The sequence below is a fragment of the Lepisosteus oculatus genome, chromosome 5, assembly GCF_040954835.1.
Source record: "Lepisosteus oculatus isolate fLepOcu1 chromosome 5, fLepOcu1.hap2, whole genome shotgun sequence".
Classification (NCBI taxonomy): Eukaryota; Metazoa; Chordata; class Actinopteri; order Semionotiformes; family Lepisosteidae; genus Lepisosteus; species Lepisosteus oculatus.
In genome coordinates, this window is record NC_090700.1 from 13,537,288 (window position 1) to 13,557,933 (window position 20,646).

Consider the following 20,646-nt stretch of genomic DNA (forward strand, 5'->3'; position numbering starts at 1 on the left):
TACTCCCTCAGTCCGACTGTGTCCGGCTCCGCAGCTCTAATCCCCTACACAGTGATAATCTTGAGTCACCTCTCCCTCCATCACACCAATAAACTGTGGGGATGCTTTGAATGGCACAAACATATTTAAATGCTAACACAGAATGTAATTTCCGATGTCCATCTGCTCCAAAATGTCACACACTTCCCGGGGGCATTTGTCAGCAGAATAAAGATTACTCACAGTCATGGAATCATGTCAAGTGGCTTACGTATGAAGACAAATGAAGTTCAGGCCAAACATTACATAATGATCTTTTATGAAGTTTGGAATCATAATAAAATCCTAGGTGTTTCATGAGCTGTGGCCTTATTGTCTACAGAAGATATTATTGTGCATGTGCTGAATTAATGGCCTAAGATCATTATGTGTATCTGTTATTTATTCCAAATTGACCTACTGTAAGTTTAATGTGGATAGAGTCTTTACTTGGAGATCACCATATGTGTGCTGACCCCTTCTAGCTAACATTGGGAATGCTAAAAAGAAAGTCCTTGAAAACGAATCTAAAATCCTTTCATTTTGAAGTTATATGGGATGTCTTCACAGAGAGGATAGTTTTTAGATTGTGTTGTGGTAGCAGGTGGTATGGTGGCATCACTACTTCCATCAATGGCTCACACCATTTCCTCACAGCTCTTGTATCATCCTGGGTGATATTGTAAACATTGGTGTCCTCAGTGTGGAGTTTGCATGTTCTCCTTGGAATCTTGGTTTGCAAGATTTCCTTCCACCTTTCAAAGACAAGATAACTGGTGTCTCTGAATTATCCCTGCAAAATAACTGGTGTCCTGTCCAGACCACTTCCATGTGCTCCATCCCTGTATCAGGAATCCCTATACCCCCATAGACTCTTTTTTTATTATTTTGACATTTGTTATAATTTTTTCTTCAAACCCTGAATTTCATTTTCTGGATTAAAACTGTTTTTTTTCCTCTCTCTCTCAAAAATAAAATAGGTTTGACTGTCCTCCATTTAAATATTTGTCCACACATCCTTATATAGGAAAGAAGAAATGGACCAAAATAATATATTATGTTGAGTATAATCTTAAATAAATAAGACAAAATAGTAAATGTAGGACTAAAAAAGTACTTTTCAATGTTGTAGTAGGCGCAGATAAAATCAGCACTGGTTATCTATTGCAGTTAACATCATTAAGTTCAACTGGACTGGTGTCTACAGTATGTAAGTGTTTGTTCTCCACTATTGTTTGACATAAAATGTGTTTTTTTGTAAACTACCCTTAACTTAATATAAATATTTCCAGCTGTAGATATTACCAGATTATTAGGGAGTGCTACACCATTGAGTTATCTAAAATTAGCTGAAAAATTATCAGACTCATATTGCATTCAGAGTCCTTAAATCTTAATGACAAATAACATTTCCATTTCTTGCTGGAACACCAGATCTTGGCTTAATTAAATTTCACAGTGTGGACCACATTACTTCTGCAAAGTATAATTTAGCCTGACATGATACTTGATCCATGCCCTGATGAGTAATTTCCACTCAGGGGCAGAGCTGGCAGTTTAACACTATTTGCCAGATACACTGCAGTTGATGATTGTTTGTTATGAAATAAAAATGAGACACAATATCTGCTGTGGCAAGCTTGGTTTGACTTATTGTATGTAATTACTCTTTCATTTCGTACTTTATAAAACTGCATTGACTTCACCTTGAAATTGTCGTGCATTTAAATCAAAATTATGCTTCACCTTATATTCATAAATTAGAGTACAAGCCCAGTCTTGGGAGTCCTCTTTTTCCAGTAAAACCCCTCAAAGAACTGGTTTTGTACTTTGATGACTGGAGGTAGACTTGAAGTTTTGATGCCCTAATCCATAACTTTACACTTTTGTACACTCCACAACTGGGGCTAATTTGAAAATTAATTGGATTAATTAGACCTACTCAAATTTTCACAATACAAAATGGTCACTGAAGGAAATTGTACTCTTGTTATCAGCACAATCTCTTCTTAAACCATCTGTTTTACTGATTTAAATACATTTTTCTGCTAACATTTCATAGAAACTGGTGTTGTGTAGTGAAAACCAGAGCCTGATTGCTGTTCATTTGACACTTTGGGTCATTTTAACAGGTTTGACAACAGTTTTCCCTATATGCACTGAGTCAGCATCTCTATACAACGTTTGGCACAACAGTGCTGTTAGAAAATTCAAAGAAATTCAAAGAAAAAATAGTGAAGGAAAAAATAATTGTATAGTACAGTAAACCCTCAATATAAGATACATATTCATAATTCTTCATAAATATTCCTAGTCATTCTATATTTTGAAATATGTTGTAAACAATACATAATGTCTTTATAGCACTTAATATTCATTAGTAAGTCATTATTAGGTACTGTAAACCTTTACACAATTTACATATGTAATAAACTGATTTAATATACTGTATTAAACAAGACACAGTTAAGATTTTAGGTCACTCTTAGATCTGGATGACAATTTTAACACTTTACACTTTTAAAAGTGTAAAGAGTGTAAATTCTCTGATTAGATGTAGTATGTGAAAGTTCAAACATTTTTTATTACGAACAAAATTACATTTTTTTTTAAAATCCCAGAACAGGCAAAATTGTCTCATGTGGTTAATATTAGCCTTCATTCTTTACCCACTAGCCTAAAGTGGGGGGGATCACATTCTGGAAACAAATTCTGCTCCAGTTTTTCATCATAAAGGGGGCGAGGCTTTGCTTTGCTTCAGTCATGCGAGTGCTTGTGGACAGCGACTGATTGCATCCTAGCAGGCAGATCTGCTTGAGATATCAAAATCAAAAAGAATGAGCTTTGGAAAAGCTAGAAGGCATCCTTGATCGCTGAATCCGTTACTTTTAAATAACAGAGGAAGCGTGAAACTTCTTCGGGCGTTAGCTGAAAAGGGTGAGACTAAAATATGCAGAGCATAAGCATCTGATAATCTTATTTTGGTGTAAGATTGCAAGTTGTTTGGGTTTTATTTGCTCAGAAGGGGGTTGTACGTACAGTACTGTGTAACTGAAAAATGGAAAGGCTAAAGATTCGGAAGATTTGCTATGACGCTTTTCATATTTCCAAGCAACCGCGTTTCTTCTTGACTTTAATAATGTCCATGCTGTTATTGCTGGCAAACGCAGACAATTTGTGCCCTTTTTCCTGTGCATGCTTTGAAAACACAGAAACTGTCACCTGCCTTAACGTAAATATGGAAGACGTACCAAGCGATTTTCCCTTGTGGGTTCAAACTTTGACTGTGTCTGGTAACAATATTACAACCTTAATTGGGAACGCCTTTACAACAAATGGGACATCACTTGAACTTCTATCGACACTTTCACTTTCTGACAATAACATACAGAATATTGAAGCATCTGCATTTGAAAGACTCCCTAATCTAAAAGCATTGGATTTAAGCAAGAACCACTTAACTTACATTTCCAGCGATGCTTTCCGCGGCTTGCGTGAGCTTCGAAATCTTAGCCTGAATTCGTGTCTTACAAAATCTGCGGTGATCCAGTTGTCAAGTGCGCTGGCATCGGACAGTTTAGGCAAGCTTAAAAGACTGGAGTTATCGGCAAATCACATTAAAAGCATCCCACCCTTGATTTTTGACTCGTTTAACTTGGAAGTCCTGATTCTAACCAACAACTCTATTCAATCTGTGGAAAGAGAAGTAGTGAACAAATGGTTAGAGAATAAGAAAATGCACGTCTACTTGGAATTTAACCCTTTTGTGTGCGACTGTACGCTTGAGAGTTTGTATTTGTGGGTGAAAAACTCATCACAGTGCCCAGACGCTAGCCGCTTAAGGTGCTCTGAACCGGAAAGTGTGAAGGGGACACTAGTGATGAGGCTTAAAAAAGAAGAGGTCGATTGTAGAAATCCGGATTTGGAAACTGTCTCTTACGTGTTCCTTGGCATTGTTTTAGCACTGATAGGAGTAATTTTTCTTATGGTTTTGTACTTGAATAGGGAAGGCATTAAAAGATGGCTAAACAACATAAGAGAAGCTTGTCGTGATCAAATGGAAGTGTACCACTATAGGTATGAGCAAGATTCCGACCCAAGGCTTGCAAATGTAGCTGTTTAACGATGTGTTTTGTTGGTTCATCCGTTTGTTGAACTGAATGCATACTAAAGACCAGGTGAACTAAAATGGATTATTTCAATTTAGGATTTTCCTAACCTGCAATAGTATTAATGGTAGCAAGAGTGTACCGAAAGAAACTTTGTTACAAATACAAAGCACCCAAGTAAATGTACTGTGTTATTTTCTTTAACTTGTTTACTGCTTATAAAGAAAAGCAAATATTGAATAATTGATTCTAACAAAATGTATGGTTATAACCCTGTAGTTTTTCCGGATTAGAAGAAAAAAGTATAGTCTATAGCAATAGAGCATCTCTTAAGCCAAAGTTTAAAAGTTTTAAGTCAGCACGTGAAAAAAGTTTCTTCTGAAATACACTTCTGCTGTTTTTTTTATTTTGAAGAAACGTTTTTGTTTAAAATATGTATATTTGCTTAGTGAATAATCTAAGTACTGTATCAGTATAAAGATGATGTACAGTATCTGGGAAACATTAATAAAGTACATAGAACATAGATGTAGAAGATCTGAGTGTTCAAATGAAAAAGAATAATCTGTACTACAGATGATAAAAAGGGGTTATTTCTATGGTGGTGATGAGGATGATATTGCTTGCTGCAATCTGAATAAAACCTTTTTTATAAATAATGCTGGTTGATTTATTAAAGAAAAAAACACCCCCACAGTGGAAAAAGCGTACAAGTTCTAGAAAAAAAAATGGTTTAAAAAAATTGAAAATGTTTGTTTGTTTGTTTGTTTGTTTGTTTTTAATGTATGGTCTTTATTTTGTTTTCCAGTTTGTCAGCCTCAGGAACAATTGAATGTGAGATACTAAATGGGGCAGTAAGTTTTTCAGGGCTGGACTACTGTATATACAGAACAGTAAATGTGACATGGTGCTGCTGGAATTCACATGTCTGGATTGAATTCAAAATGAAATAATTAAAATTGCTTCTAAATAAGAATATTGTGAAGACAAACTTTCACTGTGAAAGGAACAGGCTTGCTCCTAATTGTAATTACCTGTGTGCCACTAATATCCAGAAAAGCGCTATATACTGTTAGTGTAAGCAATGTATTATTATTATTATTATTATTATTATTATTATTATTATTATTATTATTATTAGAAGTGTGCTCTCCTGAGAATAATACTACAGAACATAATCAATTATACATTCAACATAATCATTTAATCATAATCTCTCTTGGAAGTCAGAACTGAGACAGAGACATTCCTTAACACCTAGATATTGTAAAGCACCTAAATGACCTGAAATTGTTCAAGGGAAAATGTAATAACCACTCCTTGGTGCATATGTTTAGATTTAATAACCACTCCTTGGTGGTTATTAAATTGCTTGTTGTGTCATTTTTGTTTTCTTAATTGGATGTAAAAGCAGATCTGAATGTTAGTAATACCCACATGCCCTGTTAGTGCACTCTGAAAAGATTTACTCAGACAACACAACGATCAACACATTATTTCAACATTTTTTTTTTAGATTTCCAGATGACTAAGGATGAGGTGTGGGTTGAAAATAGCACACAAATTCCCACTGGGATTTATGCAAAAACCAGAAGTCTTTTTGGTACATTGTGTGGTTTTGGTCACAGCTTTACTGTCTGGATGGGACTATTTATGTCCTGTACAGAAATCTTCCCTAAGAGAGGTCTTTACTTACATGTTCTTAAGATCTGATGAGATCATGTCGGAAGGGTGGTAACACTACTGTCATTAGAATACCCAGTCATTTTAAAACCAATCAATTTGGAAACAAATTCATAGCTACAATCCCCTCTATTAAATGGGGAGAATGAAGACCTGTGGTCCTTAAACAGTTTTCACAGCAACCATCTCAAAGTTTTGAAGCAATTCAGATTTCAATAAGTGCAGGACAGATGCAGTATTATAACTCTAACTTTCACCTATAAGAGGGATTATTACATTTCAGAAAGAAATTGCACTTGATGAGGTTATTAAACTATAGACCACTTTTTGAAGTTCAATGTTCTAAAAGTTCTAAGAAGCCACAATTTTCCAAGGAAAGGTAACAATGTAAAGAACCAGGATATCATTGGTCAAAAATAGACACTAATGTGGAAAATTGAATTAAAATTTAATTACACAAAGACAGAAAGTAAATGGACTCCTCCGATATAAAAAACAAAACCAATGTGTGGAGAAACGAGATCAGGGAGGAATTATTCAATTAATCTAATATAGAGGCCTAATAATCACATACATACACTTAGAATATGTGTTACATATTTACAACAACAGAGAGCTTTACCTTTCCAAGGTCAAAGACCAGGGCTATTTTTTTTTGTTTCAATAGAAGTGTTCTAATATTGAAATCTGTTATTGTATGTTGATCGTATTTTATAACAGGCAATTCAGTTCCAAAACTCAATTCTGATAGATGAGCAGCATGTGATAAAACCAAATTCCACTGGTAAAATCAGGGAGCAGGAATCTAGTTTGGAAATGAGATGCGTGTTCTTAATTTCAACAGCAGATGGCAGCGCATATAGTTAAACTGAAAAAAAAGTGCACTTAAATCATTGCAATGAAACCCCAAGTGACACAATTAGATTACTACAACTGCTGCAACTGTAACTGTTCCTGCTGCTTTTGCTAATAATAATATTAATATTATTATTATTATTATTATTATTATTATTATTATTATTATTAATAATAATAATAATAATAATAATAATAATGATGCATTATTAATTTAATAAGAATTAATTATTAATTTCTTGCAGCCTAAATATATATAGTTAACCAGCTTTGTATAAGTGTATTGCGCTGTATGTTTATAAAAGGCAGAAAGACTGTGAGAGAGTGTGAGAAAGGAGGAGGGGAGAACGGGGAGGGGAGTGGGAAAGGATGAGAGGGTAATGCAGCAGAGAACAAGCTAGAGTGCATGATCCTGAGACCTCCCTGTAAGCTTCATTAAACTATAGTGCTGTGGCTGGTGCTGACATACACTGCAAGTCTCCAGCTCAGAGAGTGATAATTATTCCCCAGGATTTAAGTGCCTTTTTGTGGATCTTGTTTACTTGAAAATGGGCACAAAGTGTGATTTTCTTTTTGTTATCTATGGAATTGGCTGGCACACATATATGTTTAAAGGATTAATGAAGAAAATTGAATTGGAAACTGTTCATAAAGTAAAATTTCAGAACATATCTGCGATTAGGGATTTTGTGTGAGGGATTTGGAACTGCTGAGTATAAAAGCAAAAAAAACAATCTCATAGTGCATCTGATCTGCACAGCTTGTATTCTAATACCTAATTACCACACCACACTGAAAGTAAATGTCAGATCAAATAATGGCAGGTGTCATTTATCCATCTTATAAGTGTTTTACAGTATAGCATAAATTATGGCAATACAGTATAATGCTTAAAATAAAATATATAGTATTCTCTGAACAGTTTGAGTTAATGCTAAAAAAAGATAATTTCATATTGAAATAAAGATATATCCTAATAATGCCTGTACAATATATGCACAATAATTACTTTTTTGAACAACATGCTGTTTATTATACTGTAGTTCTACTCTCTCCAATATCACAGGAGATATAGCAGGGAGAGGTCTGTGTCTCCTCTATAACTGCAAGATTCTATGCACTGTATTGTAATAGAGAATGTGATCATGTAGTGTACAGTATATTGGAGCTTCAGTTCATTTTCTATTTTCTCATTATAAGCAAAGCTACTTGCATCTTCATCAAGTGATCCTAGTGCAATGCTTGAATCTGGAGCAACATCTTAACTGTTATAGAAGGCTACTACATTACGTCTTTGCAAATGGCTTCTAATAGACCAATAATTGCCTTCTGGGCCTTGCTATCACAGATGAAATGCCAGGATTCATCTTTTAATTGAGTGTTCGCACACGTCTTAATCATGACAACAGCAATGTTTCCTATTTTGTTGCCAATTATTGCTCATTAGTCTAGCTGGTGTGTTTTGTTTACTGTTTTGCTGTGTTGCTAGTGAAGGTGCAGAGTTTATATCCCTCTAGAGTCTTTCCAGTATACTGTTTTGCTTTAATGAGTCCCACATGGAATAAGTCATTATCAGAGCACAGGAAAGAAAGTGTCATCACCTTAGGATATAGAGAAGGGGATTGCTATCAAAGAATATGTTACAAGTTGTGAATTGCAGGGCAAAGTTTCAAACTATGATCGGACCCATACTGCACTCTTAAATTCTCAGAACAATCTCAGTGATTTGAGTACTACTGTACTTACAGTATATATTTTCTTATTGCTCTGCTGTTTCTTCTCTGTGTCTCTGTAATAGCCCCCTTTATGTCATCATAACCAACAAACTACATCAAACTTATTAAGTTTTCCATTATTCTTTTATATTTTGCAATTATCAAACCATTTAGTTGCTTTAGTAACTATGAACTGCATATCACCAAATATCCTTATCTAGAAAGTAAACTTTCCTGATAATGTAGTGAGAACATAAGTTTTTAAAGATCAGTGTATTATCATGCCCTGCAGCAAAAATGTGCACTGTACAATATCAAGATGTTATGGTAAAGTAGTTATGAGACAAGTTAGGTTAATTTTTTTACAAAACCTTAGCATTTTGGGATGGCTAAGGGGGTTTAAAAATATTTTTTCTTCTAAAACATCTGAAAATAATCAAATAGATTAGAATGGAAAATTGCCACTAGATGTATCTAGATTATGGGAAAGCCTTTGTGATAGCCTAGTATCAGACATAGCCTAGTTTGCCAGTCTGTGTGTTAAATTGTAATGGCACACAGACCTCTGTTAGATTCAACAGAGATTAATTAGTCTGCACTAAAGACAGGTGTTTTGTTTACAGCTCAGCAACATTCATTATTCTGTATCCTCAGGAGAAAACTACAGTGGTCTAATTAGTTCATCATAATGAACTTGTACTGAAGGTAAAAAAAACAAGTCAATACTTTAATGTCTGAATTAGCTGAAAACGACTTTTTCAGTAGAAACATTTATTCAAGTTGTCTAAAAATCTAAAATTTGCGTAGAGTAAATATTATCCAGTTCAAAATCCTAATTTACATACTGTGATGATTCATGGTTTTAAGGAACCAAAAATACAAAATGAGATTTGATTTAAACACAGCCTCTCAGAAGGAGCAGAAATTCATTTACACAGCACTTTAGAATATTTCATTTTCACCGCTGTCTTCTCTATTATTACAAAAACAGCAGTGAACTGGCATCCTATCCAGGGTATAGTCTGCCTTGTGCCCTGCTGGTCAGGAAGAGGCACCAGACCAAGTTGCCATGCCTTTTAACAGGAATAACTGGCTTTCTGATATCGGATGAATAATCGAATATGGTCATATATCTTGCTGCACATGCAATTAATGTCAAAAAGAATGAATGTCCCGTTTCACAGTGTACCCTGGGAGATCTTCTGCCCTTTTGCTTTTTCCATCACTTCCTTTCATTTGCCATCTCTATTCTACAGTAGTAAATGATAGACTTCAATCACCCCTGCCATCATGACCCCTTCTTTTTGTCAGAGTACAAATCTCTCTACAGGTAGTCCATGTGGGGTTATGCTGTTCCTGTACTGTACTATTCAGTCATCAATGGGACATCTGTGCAATCAGAGTCTGTTGCTGAGTGCTTTTAGTGATACCCAACCATTAGCGACTTAGACAGGTCTGAAGGAGCTTAGTGTGCTTAAAGATGATTGATTTAAGGAACTTGTGAGCCTTATGGTGCCCAAGGCCATTCTTAATTGGTGTGAAAAGCCTGTTAAATCTTTATTACCTCAGGGAAGCAATGACATGAATGTGTTCCTGTGGGAATGTCAGTAAGAGCCAGAGGAATGGTAAAAATCTAGAATTCTATTCTGTAAATGGAATTTTACAAGCACATTTGAAGTATGAGTTACTAATATATTAAGCTAACTCTTCAGTATTAAATAAGCCAGAATTAGCAAAAGTATATGCTTGCACTCTTATGTTTTTTTATTATAGTTTAGTATAATAAATATAGTCAAATATAATAAAACTGTATTCATACAGAATTACTACAAAAATAATAGCCTCCAGTTAGGCATGACTGTCAAAGATATTACCATATAATTTGTGGTAAAAGAACAGTGAGACAGGTAGTTCAGAACATTAATTGGATTTTAAACCTACTTCAAACCTAATTTATTGAGCTGTCTTATGAGGTAGTTTAAGGATTTCTTTCATCCTACATTCACTTTGATATTCATTTAATCATGAAAGATAATGTTTTTAAAGCAACCTAAAAATGTAGTCAAAATGTAGAAATATCATGAATATTTAAATAAACATTAAAAAATAACAAAAACATGGCTGAATATTCCTAATTGTGTATATTTTCTCTTATCAGAATATAAGATAGTACTGTACATACGTACGACTGGATAATGTTTCCAGTAGAACATGACTACTACATTTGACCATTACATTAAATAGGGATTTATTTAAACAACATAACTTTAAAAGAAGCAGGAATATTTTTGTGAAGCCATTATTTATTTTTTCAAAAACAGATCAAAACAAGATCATTACCACCTAGACAAAATTAAAACAAGGAACTAGGAACATGCTTCATGATCATGATGGTGTCTATGGATCCTGAAGAAACCTGAAATATTTGAAGAATCATTTATTTTAATAATACATACTACATAAATAATTATTTGTAATAAACTTAGGGATTACAGTGTATTTTGTGAAATGCCTAGAGCAATCATAAGATGATGATGGTTTTTGGTATTTCAATTGATTTTACCAGGAAATGTTATCATCCATAACTTTTGAACCTATCCAAATATTAACAACTGTTAAGGTTTGTATGAAGTGTTTAACAGAAAAAATGTCAAAAGCGAAAGAGAGAATACCCAGGGTCACTAGTTCATATTGAGACTACAAATCCTAAAATAAGCACATGGTGTGAACTGCTTTATTTCTTCAAAGTAGGGAGGGAAGAGGGGAAATGTGCCTGTAAGAAGTTTATGATAATGGAAAACAGGAGAAGGGAAATCGATGATAAATCACATCTTGAAGTCTATGCAAAAAAAAACTTTAGTGAAACAGACAAAGTAGACTCAAAGGAACAGAAGTGTCTGGAGTGTAAACCAAACATACAGTAAACAAAGGAGCAAAACTAATATTTACAGTATGGCATAGCTAATACATGTTCAGTGGTAGAATTCTCGCCTGCCACGCGAGAGTCCCCGGGTTCGATTCCTGGCCAATGCAGGTCAATTTGAAAGTCAGGATGGCCAAGCGGTCTAAGGCGCTGCATTCAAGTTGCAGTCTCCCCTGGAGGTGTGAGTTCAAATCTCACTTCTAACAAATATGTTAGGTGGAGTGGTGGCTCTGTGACTGGAAGGTTGCTGGTTCAAATCCTGCAGCTGGCAGAGGAATCCTACTCTGTTGGGCCCCTGAGCAAGGCCCTTAACCCAGCTGCTCCAGGGGTGCCGACAATGACTGACCCTGCGCTCTGACCCCAAATGTCTCTCCCTGTCTGTGTCTCATGGAGAGCAAGCAAGTATGTGAAAGATGAATTCCTAATGCAAGAAATTGTATAGGGCTAATAAAGCAATATTATTATTGTTGTTGCAGAATGGATCAAGCTAGCTCAATTCCCTAAAAGAACCTTGAAAGTTAAAAAGTACAGGAAAGTTTATAGCAGCTGCATTTGTTTAAAAATGTTGCTTATTGCAATATAAAGAGTGAATCTCAATGGCATGTTATCTAGAATGTTTGGGACACTAAAACCAACTCACTGTTTACGCTGACAGAGAATCAACCCCTCCAAATCGTACAACAGATTATGTGTAATATTGTATATAAAACCACACAGATATATAAAACATTGAGCAATAGGAATAGCAGATGCGTATTACAGTAATTTGAATTAGTAGCTCCACAAATATGGCAAACAGGTGAAAGTTGGCAACCCTAACAAGTTATAGGTGTGGAAAACAGGGCAGAGAACTTGCTTTAACAATTGGCTGTCAGGGCAATCTATTGTTTTTACCTCAGTGATTGGGTACCCTGTACCTGCTTGAGTAATAAGCTCAAGATGACACTGACACAAATAGTATTGTAGCAGTGCCAGAATGTCACTTGTTTTCCAATGTTTGAGTGGCCTGCAATCTTTTAGATATGCGCCAGGATCCTAGAGTAACAGGGTAGTCCCCCCTCTGGAAAAACCATGGAGTCCTCTTTAATCTCAATTACTCTTCGCTTGCTTCTAGTCATACTGCTCCCTATAGCAACTATTGGCTAGAGACACCACTTTAGTCATTTATGCCACTAACACAGCAGCTGTCTGTTTCCCCTCTGATTACACAACCTAAGGCCAGGAGATAAATGGGCAATGTTGAAACACTGGGCATAATCAGGTTTCAATCTGTCACCTAAAATCCCCATCACTCTAAGGAGTAAAAAGACAGTGTTACTACGGTAACCAGTAATGCCCAACTCATTAGGCCCTAACAGCTCCCATCAGCCCTGATTCAGCTGGTCCACCAACTCCCCACAGCACATTACAACCCCATTGAATCTCCCATTCTCCCCATCAGCCAGTGATACTCCCCAGAACATTCTTAAGCTATATTTTCCTCAAACTGACAATCACAGAACTACAAGAGAGCTTATTCAGTTACTATGAGGCCACCTGCCCCCATACAACTCTAATTCACTGATACCTAGCAAGCTGGAGTCTAGACACAAACCACTTTGCTTACTCTCCTGGCCTGCTGTTATAAGCCTCACAATTAGGCAAGCGACATAACCAATTACACACAGAGCCTATCCCACCAGCTCCTTTCCTTCATGTAGAATTTCCCTCTGAGTGTTAATTACTCATTCAGAGCAGCTGCATCTCATTCAACAGATTCTTTCAATGAAACATCAGTCCTTTTTACAAAAAAAACTTAAACTTTTTTTGTTAAACTGTTAAACATTTTTTAACAAAAAAGTCCATCAGAAATGTTATAATATAAAATAATATATACCTGTAAAAATATTTAGTAATTCAGTAGTGTGTTGCATTACTGTCAGTCAAATTGGTCTCTGGAAAGAGACTCTGACACTATGGTGTGTAAAAAAAAAAAAAATTCCCAAATTTATCCAAAAGGATGATTCAATTAATCTCATCTTCAAAGATGTTCCATTAAACATGACATTTACACCTTTTGTATTAAATTCTGACACACCAGGTCCAAGGGGTAATTAAATGTGCTGAAGCCAATTTGTTTTAAGAGTCAAAGTAGCAATAAAAAGTGGATGGAGATACCTGAAATTTTAAAAAAGGTGGCAAAGTCAGATTGTGAGAGGAACAGTGATTGTTAATACATTTTAAAAACCCTTTAAATGTGGTACAGCATATATATATATTTACAAGTTCCATATGTCAGAGTCTCATTTCCATATCCATACCTATAATTCTAATTTCACAAAGGTGTTTAATCCATTTCTCAGATGAAAACTTTACTACTTCAAGTGTCAAGTGGTGGATGTGGTAATGGAGTGGTGGTAATGGAGTTTCTGAAGCCCTTTTGTTTAAATATAATATACTGTATGTATTTGATAATGAGGTATACTGTATATGATAGATTAAATTTGGATGGTCTTAGAAATTATGCCAAATGTGCATTTAAGAGGAGGAAGTTACAGTACAGACATACTGTAGTTACATATTTTGTTCCTACTTGCTTGTTATTTTATGAGAGTATTGAAAAAGCAATAACTTTATCTCGCACATTAACTACATTTAAGACAAGTGATTAATCTGTTACTCGATTGTATTATATCACAGTAAGGGTTTAGAGTCTTGCTACTTATTATTTGCATAATTCATGAATTGAAATCACTGGATTGTAATCTTAAATATCTGAAAAGCAGCTTTATACTGTATTAATTTATAAAATACACCTATCATTAGAAAACTTTGTTTTTATTGCTTACATATAAAAATAATAAAACAAATGCTCACCAGTATATCACAAATGTTCCTTAAAATAACATTACCTTTACCGCATAGTGTTCAGGTGGATTAATGATAATATCAGCATCTTCAATAGGTACTGTATGCTGCTCTTTTTGGTTATGGAACAGCACACTTACTTTAGAAGTTTCTGGGCAATATGAACAGTACACTTGCATAGGTGGTGCAGTGGCTCTGTGGCTAAGGATCTGTACCTGTGGCTGGAAGGTTGCTGGTTTGTATCCTGTGGCTGGCAGAGGAATCCTACTCTGTTGGGCCCCTCAGCAAGGCCCTTAACCCTAACTGCTCCAGGGGTGCTGTATAAATGACTGACCCTGTGCTCTGACAACAAGCTTCTCTCCCTGTCTGTGTGTCACATGGAGAGCAAGTTTGGGTATGCAAAAAGACAAATTCCTAATAAAAGAAATTGTATATGGCCAATAAAGTGATCTTATCTTATCTTCACTGCACTTTTCAAGTGAATATTAAAAGAGGATTTTAAGATGTCTTTTGCAGATTTTAGCACGGCTGTCCAAACTTGGTCCGCGGTTATCATCATGCAACATACATCGAACATCTTCGGATGCTGGTAAGTTTGTGGGTGAAAAAAGGAAAGGAGAAAAGGGAGAGCAACACGCAGACAGTTATTTCATCTGTTTCAAAAGAACAGGCCTCCTGCTGCAGGAGAAATCAGCACCACCTGGGCTCAAAGGTAGTGATGTCACTCTCTATAACACACTCAATACCAAATGCACTCCATTGGAGTAAGACAGATTGAAAATGACAAATATAATCCAACAGGTACTGAATTTACTTATGCAAATATTTTTATTTTTAGTCGTATACTATTACTAGTACAAATATTAAATAACAATGATAATAATATGGTGAAATACAAGAGTTCCAGTTGTTTTTATGGTACAGTATAAACATTTTTGAAAAATATGCCTTTTCGTATGCCATGTTACATTTTCCAAATATAACATTTCGGTTGCAAACAATTTTATATCTTTCTGTACTGTAAAATCAGTTAATGAACAGGCCAGATTTTCTTTTCTGGCGTTTGGCATCTAAATAAGTTCCATAATCATTACACTACAATTATTTTGTTTTATGTAGAATTTTCTAAATAACCTGAAGAACTACAATAAATAAAACAAAAACATAATGCATTCAAAATGTATTGCTGCATTACACAAAGTGAATGGACAATTTTGAAGTGCTAAGCGTTTATTTGTCTACCCCAGAGATGAATCGATCTTTAATGAACATTCCTTGTACCTGGAAAAAAAAGTGTGACCATTATCCTGTGTTTGCTTTCATTTTATGACACAGTTGCTTTTTCCTTCTCTTTAAATAGGAGCAATTCTCTGGTTGCCTTCCATTCAGCATTTAATGAAGGCTGCATTCGTAACCTATTGTATTTTACATGATGTAATATTGTATTTTACATAATTTATCTACTCTATCAAGTTCTATCTTAGCATGAACATCCTTTTAGCCTAGGAAGGGAGGTAGGAGCAGCAGTGAATATTAATTAGTCTAATCACATAACTACTCTAACTCTTGAAATGTTGTGATTGGACTAAGAACTAACTACCATTCCTGCTCATAATTCAGATCTATCTTACAGCTATGTCAATGTTAATTTTAATTGCAATGTAAAAAAAAGAAAGTTAGTAAAGGCACTTGCCTATGTACTGGAAAAGTTCTAACATTATGGGTTGGGTCATGCCCGGTTATTGGTATGACTGGGTCAGGTCACTAGTCAGTTGTGACATGGATCAAGCTGGAACTCACAATAGGAAGATACCCTCTGAGGTTAGGATGGGATTACCCAGGTCTCTTTTGGCTATCATTGACATGGTGACTCCTGTGGCCACAGTGGTGCTTGCAAGCTTGCTGTGCTGTTGACCAGATTCTTCTTCACTTCCTGAATTTCAGGTAGGTGGCCATTGCATATGAAATGTTGAAAGATGTGCAGAGTTCCCCATTTTACATGGTTGTAATGGCAGATTTATAACTGCCATTCTAGACTTGGACAAACACAAAATATTTATTTTTTTACAAAAATAATTGGCAAATACAAATTAAAAATATGAAGTACAAAATGTGTTGTGTTTTTTATGTCTTCAGGCCATGCTGGTTTGGAAGTCTTCTTTCAAGACCTTTTTGGTAGGCTATCAGAAAGGGTGATTGGAGAGCTGTTCAGACAATCCTAGAAAAAATATGTTCAGTGTATTAAACAAAAAACCTGAGGGGTTTAAGAAGGTGCTCACTCTTCTCTTTGTGGGTTTGCTGGGAATATAAAATAAATGTGTGATTGACTGTTAATCTAAGACTTGGTAAAATTAGATTAATGAAATGATCACCTTTAAATTGTACTGTTTACAATTACTTTGAAAACCATAAAGACGCCATAAGTCACATTGCTTTTCTGAGGCGTACAACTGTGTAAATCTGAAATACACTACGACTCCTCAGATCTGTTCATGATCTAAATTTCTGAGTGTTCTAATCTACAGATTAATCTGTAGTTTAAGGCAGGGGAAAATGGGTAAGGATTAAAAACTAGTTCGTCCAAGAAAGATCTCAATTTGAATGGAAGAAGATAGACCCATTATTCTGTCTACTTTGGATAATGACTTTCTGTGCATTGTTTTTTTAAAAGAGGCTAACAGACAAACAGTACGGGTAACACTTCCACAAACCTCTTAAATGAGACCATATACTACTCTTAAACGAGCTATACTACCATTCTTTTTTATCATGCTGAAATTTTTTTTAATTCCCTGGATTTTTTATTGTAACATGCTCATTTTGTTCTAGTGTTTTATGTGCTATTGTTACAGAACAGGTGTGTCACAGTGGACACATTAACTAATGAGGCAATTAACCAGTAATTTCAGGTGCATGTTTTATACAAATAAGATATAATTCCTCCCTGCCTCTCACCCCTTAGAAAATCTCATGTGGTTTAGCGTCATGGGTGTGCTTAATAAATTAGAGTCTCTCCACTAAAGAGTAAAGTGGAAAACACTGAATTTGAAAGGTGAGCAATGTTTTTATCTTTAAAAAGAGCACTATACAGACATTTGAAGAGGTTTGCCTAGTCTATCATTTGCACTTTTGTATTGTAACAGTCACAGATATTTCATATAGATAAGAAAACATAATCAAATTAAATTGAGATTAACATTTTATTAAACATTTTCTATTCATTTTAAAAACTGAAAAATGTTTTGATGTTTCTGAACTCAGATTCTGAAAAGTGTGTGCATTATAAATGAAAATTATGATAAACTACAGTAAATAGATGTTGGTTATTATTATTATTATTATTATTATTATTATTATTATTATTATTATTATTATTATAGGTATATAATATTTTATGTGGATAAAGAAGACATGAGGAAAGGGTCAATTAATATAATTAATTTTCGCTGATTTTAAATAATGAACCAATGTTTTGTTGCTTTTGAAAGCTGAATTTGATAAACGCCTGTGCATCATTTTTTAACAGGTTAAGAAAAATGACCTCCGTGATAACAACATCACCTGTTCTTAACACCACTTTTATCCGGCCAAACGGCTTTTACATCCGTGGTTTTTACGCCTTGGAAAACTCGAATTACTTTTTTATATTCCTGGGGGTGATTTATGTCGCTACTTTATTAGCCAACGCCTCGATTATGTCCATCATCTGGTTTGCTCAGCCGCTGCACACCCCGAAGTATTTCGGGGTCTTTAGCTTGGCCTTGGTAGATGTGAGTTACAGTACATCACTCATCCCGAAGTCTTTAGACTTGTTTCTTTACGGGAACAGACTCGTCGAATACAATACTTGTTTAACTCAGATGTTCTTTGTACATTACTTTTCTGCAATGGAATCGTACGCGCTCATGGTTTTGGCCTACGACAGATTTATCGCTATTTGCTTTCCGCTGAGATGCAAAACTATCAATTCAAATACTAAAATGATTATAGTGATCATAATCTCTTGGGTTATTCCTTTTATTGTTGTTTTAACTATGGTGAGTTTCATAACACGCTTGTCTTACTGTAAATCTGTAATCGTTAACAGTTACTTTTGTGACCATGGGCCGGTATTTAAAATTTCTTGCAGCGATTATTCTATCAACTGGTTTATGGCTGCATTTTTTATTGTGTCTTTATTTTTTCTCCCTCTGGCTTTAATATTATTGTCTTACGTATGCATTTTAGTTTCTCTGTTGAAGATAGCAGAGGCCGATGGTCGACGAAAAGCCTTCAGAACCTGCACTTCCCATTTGATTCTGGTGGCTGTATTTTATGTGCCGCTTTTAGCTACCTACATCATAGCCTGGGTTAATGTCTACATTGATACTGACACCAGAATTCTCAACACGTCTTTGTCGGCAGCCATTCCCCCCCTTCTTAATCCGATTATTTACACATTAAAAACTGACGAAATTATGGATCAAATTAAAAAATATATTAGAAACCGAAAGATGGCTTTATCTCGTTAATATGTACATAACAGATGAAGAACTGTGTATCCTGTTAAAACAAAGCCACTAAATTGTGCTCTAAAATATCTACAAATAATACAAACTTAATTGAACGGAGCTGTCAAATGTAGTAAGCATTTTGTGTGCATGTGTTCCAGTTAGAAAAGTAACGCATTAACTGTTAACGTTAAAGAGGGATTCTAATAATTTTGGTTTTCATTGTATGATTGTTTATTTAAATACCTTGTTTGTTTTGATTATCACGTTTGTTTCTTGTGTAACGCTAAACGAAATGATTTAACTTATTCTACTTGAATGAATTATTATTGAGTTAATCAACTAAATTAAATCAAATATCAACCTGATTTCAATGTAGACTATATGAGTATAATAAACAATGTTATTAAATATCTGCTTTATTTCACTTCCTTTACAAGATGCAATCTATGCAGTTGTTTAAGAAAACAGCAGTTCTGAAGCTTTGCAAATGTCATATTAAAAACTGTACTGCATATTATTTATAAATATTAAAGTTTCTTTGTTTGAAAATGTAAGATTGTATTATTTACTGTATGGTTTCAAGTACTCAGAATTGTAGAGAAACCATTTCTGATTTTTCTTTCTGTCTAGTAAATATCTATAATCTATTGTGTAATCATTGGATGTGCGGTATAAAAAAGGTATTGAACTTGAAATAATAGAATCATCCTTATTTTGGTCTGCAGAAAGGTAGATTGCCCACCTTCACATGAATATTTCTAAAAAAACAAAAGCAGACAGCTGCTTAAGTATACCTTATTTGTGTCACAAAGCTTGCTGGTTTTAGAAAAGGCTATTCATTTGTGTTTTTACTATTTGTCATTTCTCAGAAACACAGTTAAGCACTTTCTGTGCTCTACCTCCCAATTACATTCTCCTTGTTTTTCCTTTTCCTGTGTTCCTTGTTAGTATGTCTTTCCCATGTTGGTTAGTATGGTAGCTTCTGTTCAAGGTTAGGTTACCTTTCAGTCCCTCTGGTTGACCCTCTCCCATCAGTGGAGGCAGGCTACCCTAATGGGCTGTGTAATGCTGGGTCCAGCAGCCAGGTGATGTGTGTGCATACAATGACAATAGTACCAAACAGACTCCAGCTAGTTCTATCCACCTCCACCAAATAATTTGGTTCATGTTCCAGATAGTACTGTCTGCTCCTCCTGTCTTCTACTCCTGTCTTCTGCTACACTTGTGGTTTAAAGCTTAAGCTTGAAAAGTTTAATGCAGGGATAATTGTATTTATTGAGTGGGATTTGTGGTTGGACTTTTGTGTGAGGTTAAAAATAAGGATTGTGAAATGTAATGTATCATGTTAAACATAACTGATTAATAAAAATGCTTCTAAAACCTATATCAGTGCCGTCTTTAGCAAGGGTACTGCAACTGTGAATGGGAGTTAGATGTTGCATATGAGGAATTAAGAGACTGACAGTGCCTAATCCTTTCTGTGTTTCTTTTCTTTTTAATAGTGTAGAGGTTGGTACTCTTAACTATGATTGGAAAAGGTATTTGAGTGGTTTTGGCTGTGTTTCATCAGATCTAAGCAGGAGTTGTATACTCTTATATTCTTGCTTGACCAGGAGATGTACACTACACTACCATCGAATCGCACTCAATGGAGTTGGTATTTTACCACTTGAAGAATTTAAGAAGTGTCCCCAGTAGAGTTTTTGAAAGTATTAATGTTATAGTGCATGTTTCTATTCAATATTAATATTAAACAATTAGTCTAGTGACAGGCATTAATGTGTGCATGATAGCATACATATTTCTATTAAAACAGTTCCAAGTTACATTTGTATTAGCTATATCTAAGGAGCGGGATGACAACATCAAAGAAAGACACCTCTCCCACCCCCTTCCCCATGTATTTGCCAGCTGGTGGCATATTTCTTTTGTATTCTAAAAATCAATGAATCTACAGGCTAAACATGGTGTTTGTTAATTGCTTTGTCAAAATGACTTCTTTG

General features: G+C 35.0%; 1 protein-coding gene and 1 non-coding gene across 2 annotated transcripts; both read left to right on the forward strand.

Annotated features, from left to right (window-relative positions):
• Positions 1–2,743: 2,743 nt before the first annotated feature.
• tpbgl (trophoblast glycoprotein like) lies at positions 2,744–5,094 on the forward strand. Its single transcript, XM_006628401.3, has 2 exons — positions 2,744–4,095; positions 4,936–5,094. The coding sequence occupies exons 1-2, from the start codon at positions 3,077–3,079 to the stop codon at positions 5,078–5,080; spliced, it is 1,164 nt and encodes a 387-aa protein (XP_006628464.3). The 5' UTR covers positions 2,744–3,076; the 3' UTR covers positions 5,081–5,094.
• Positions 5,095–11,426: 6,332 nt separating this feature from the next.
• trnal-caa (transfer RNA leucine (anticodon CAA)) lies at positions 11,427–11,509 on the forward strand. Its single transcript has one exon. It is a non-coding gene; the product is annotated as a tRNA-Leu (tRNA).
• Positions 11,510–20,646: the final 9,137 nt, after the last annotated feature.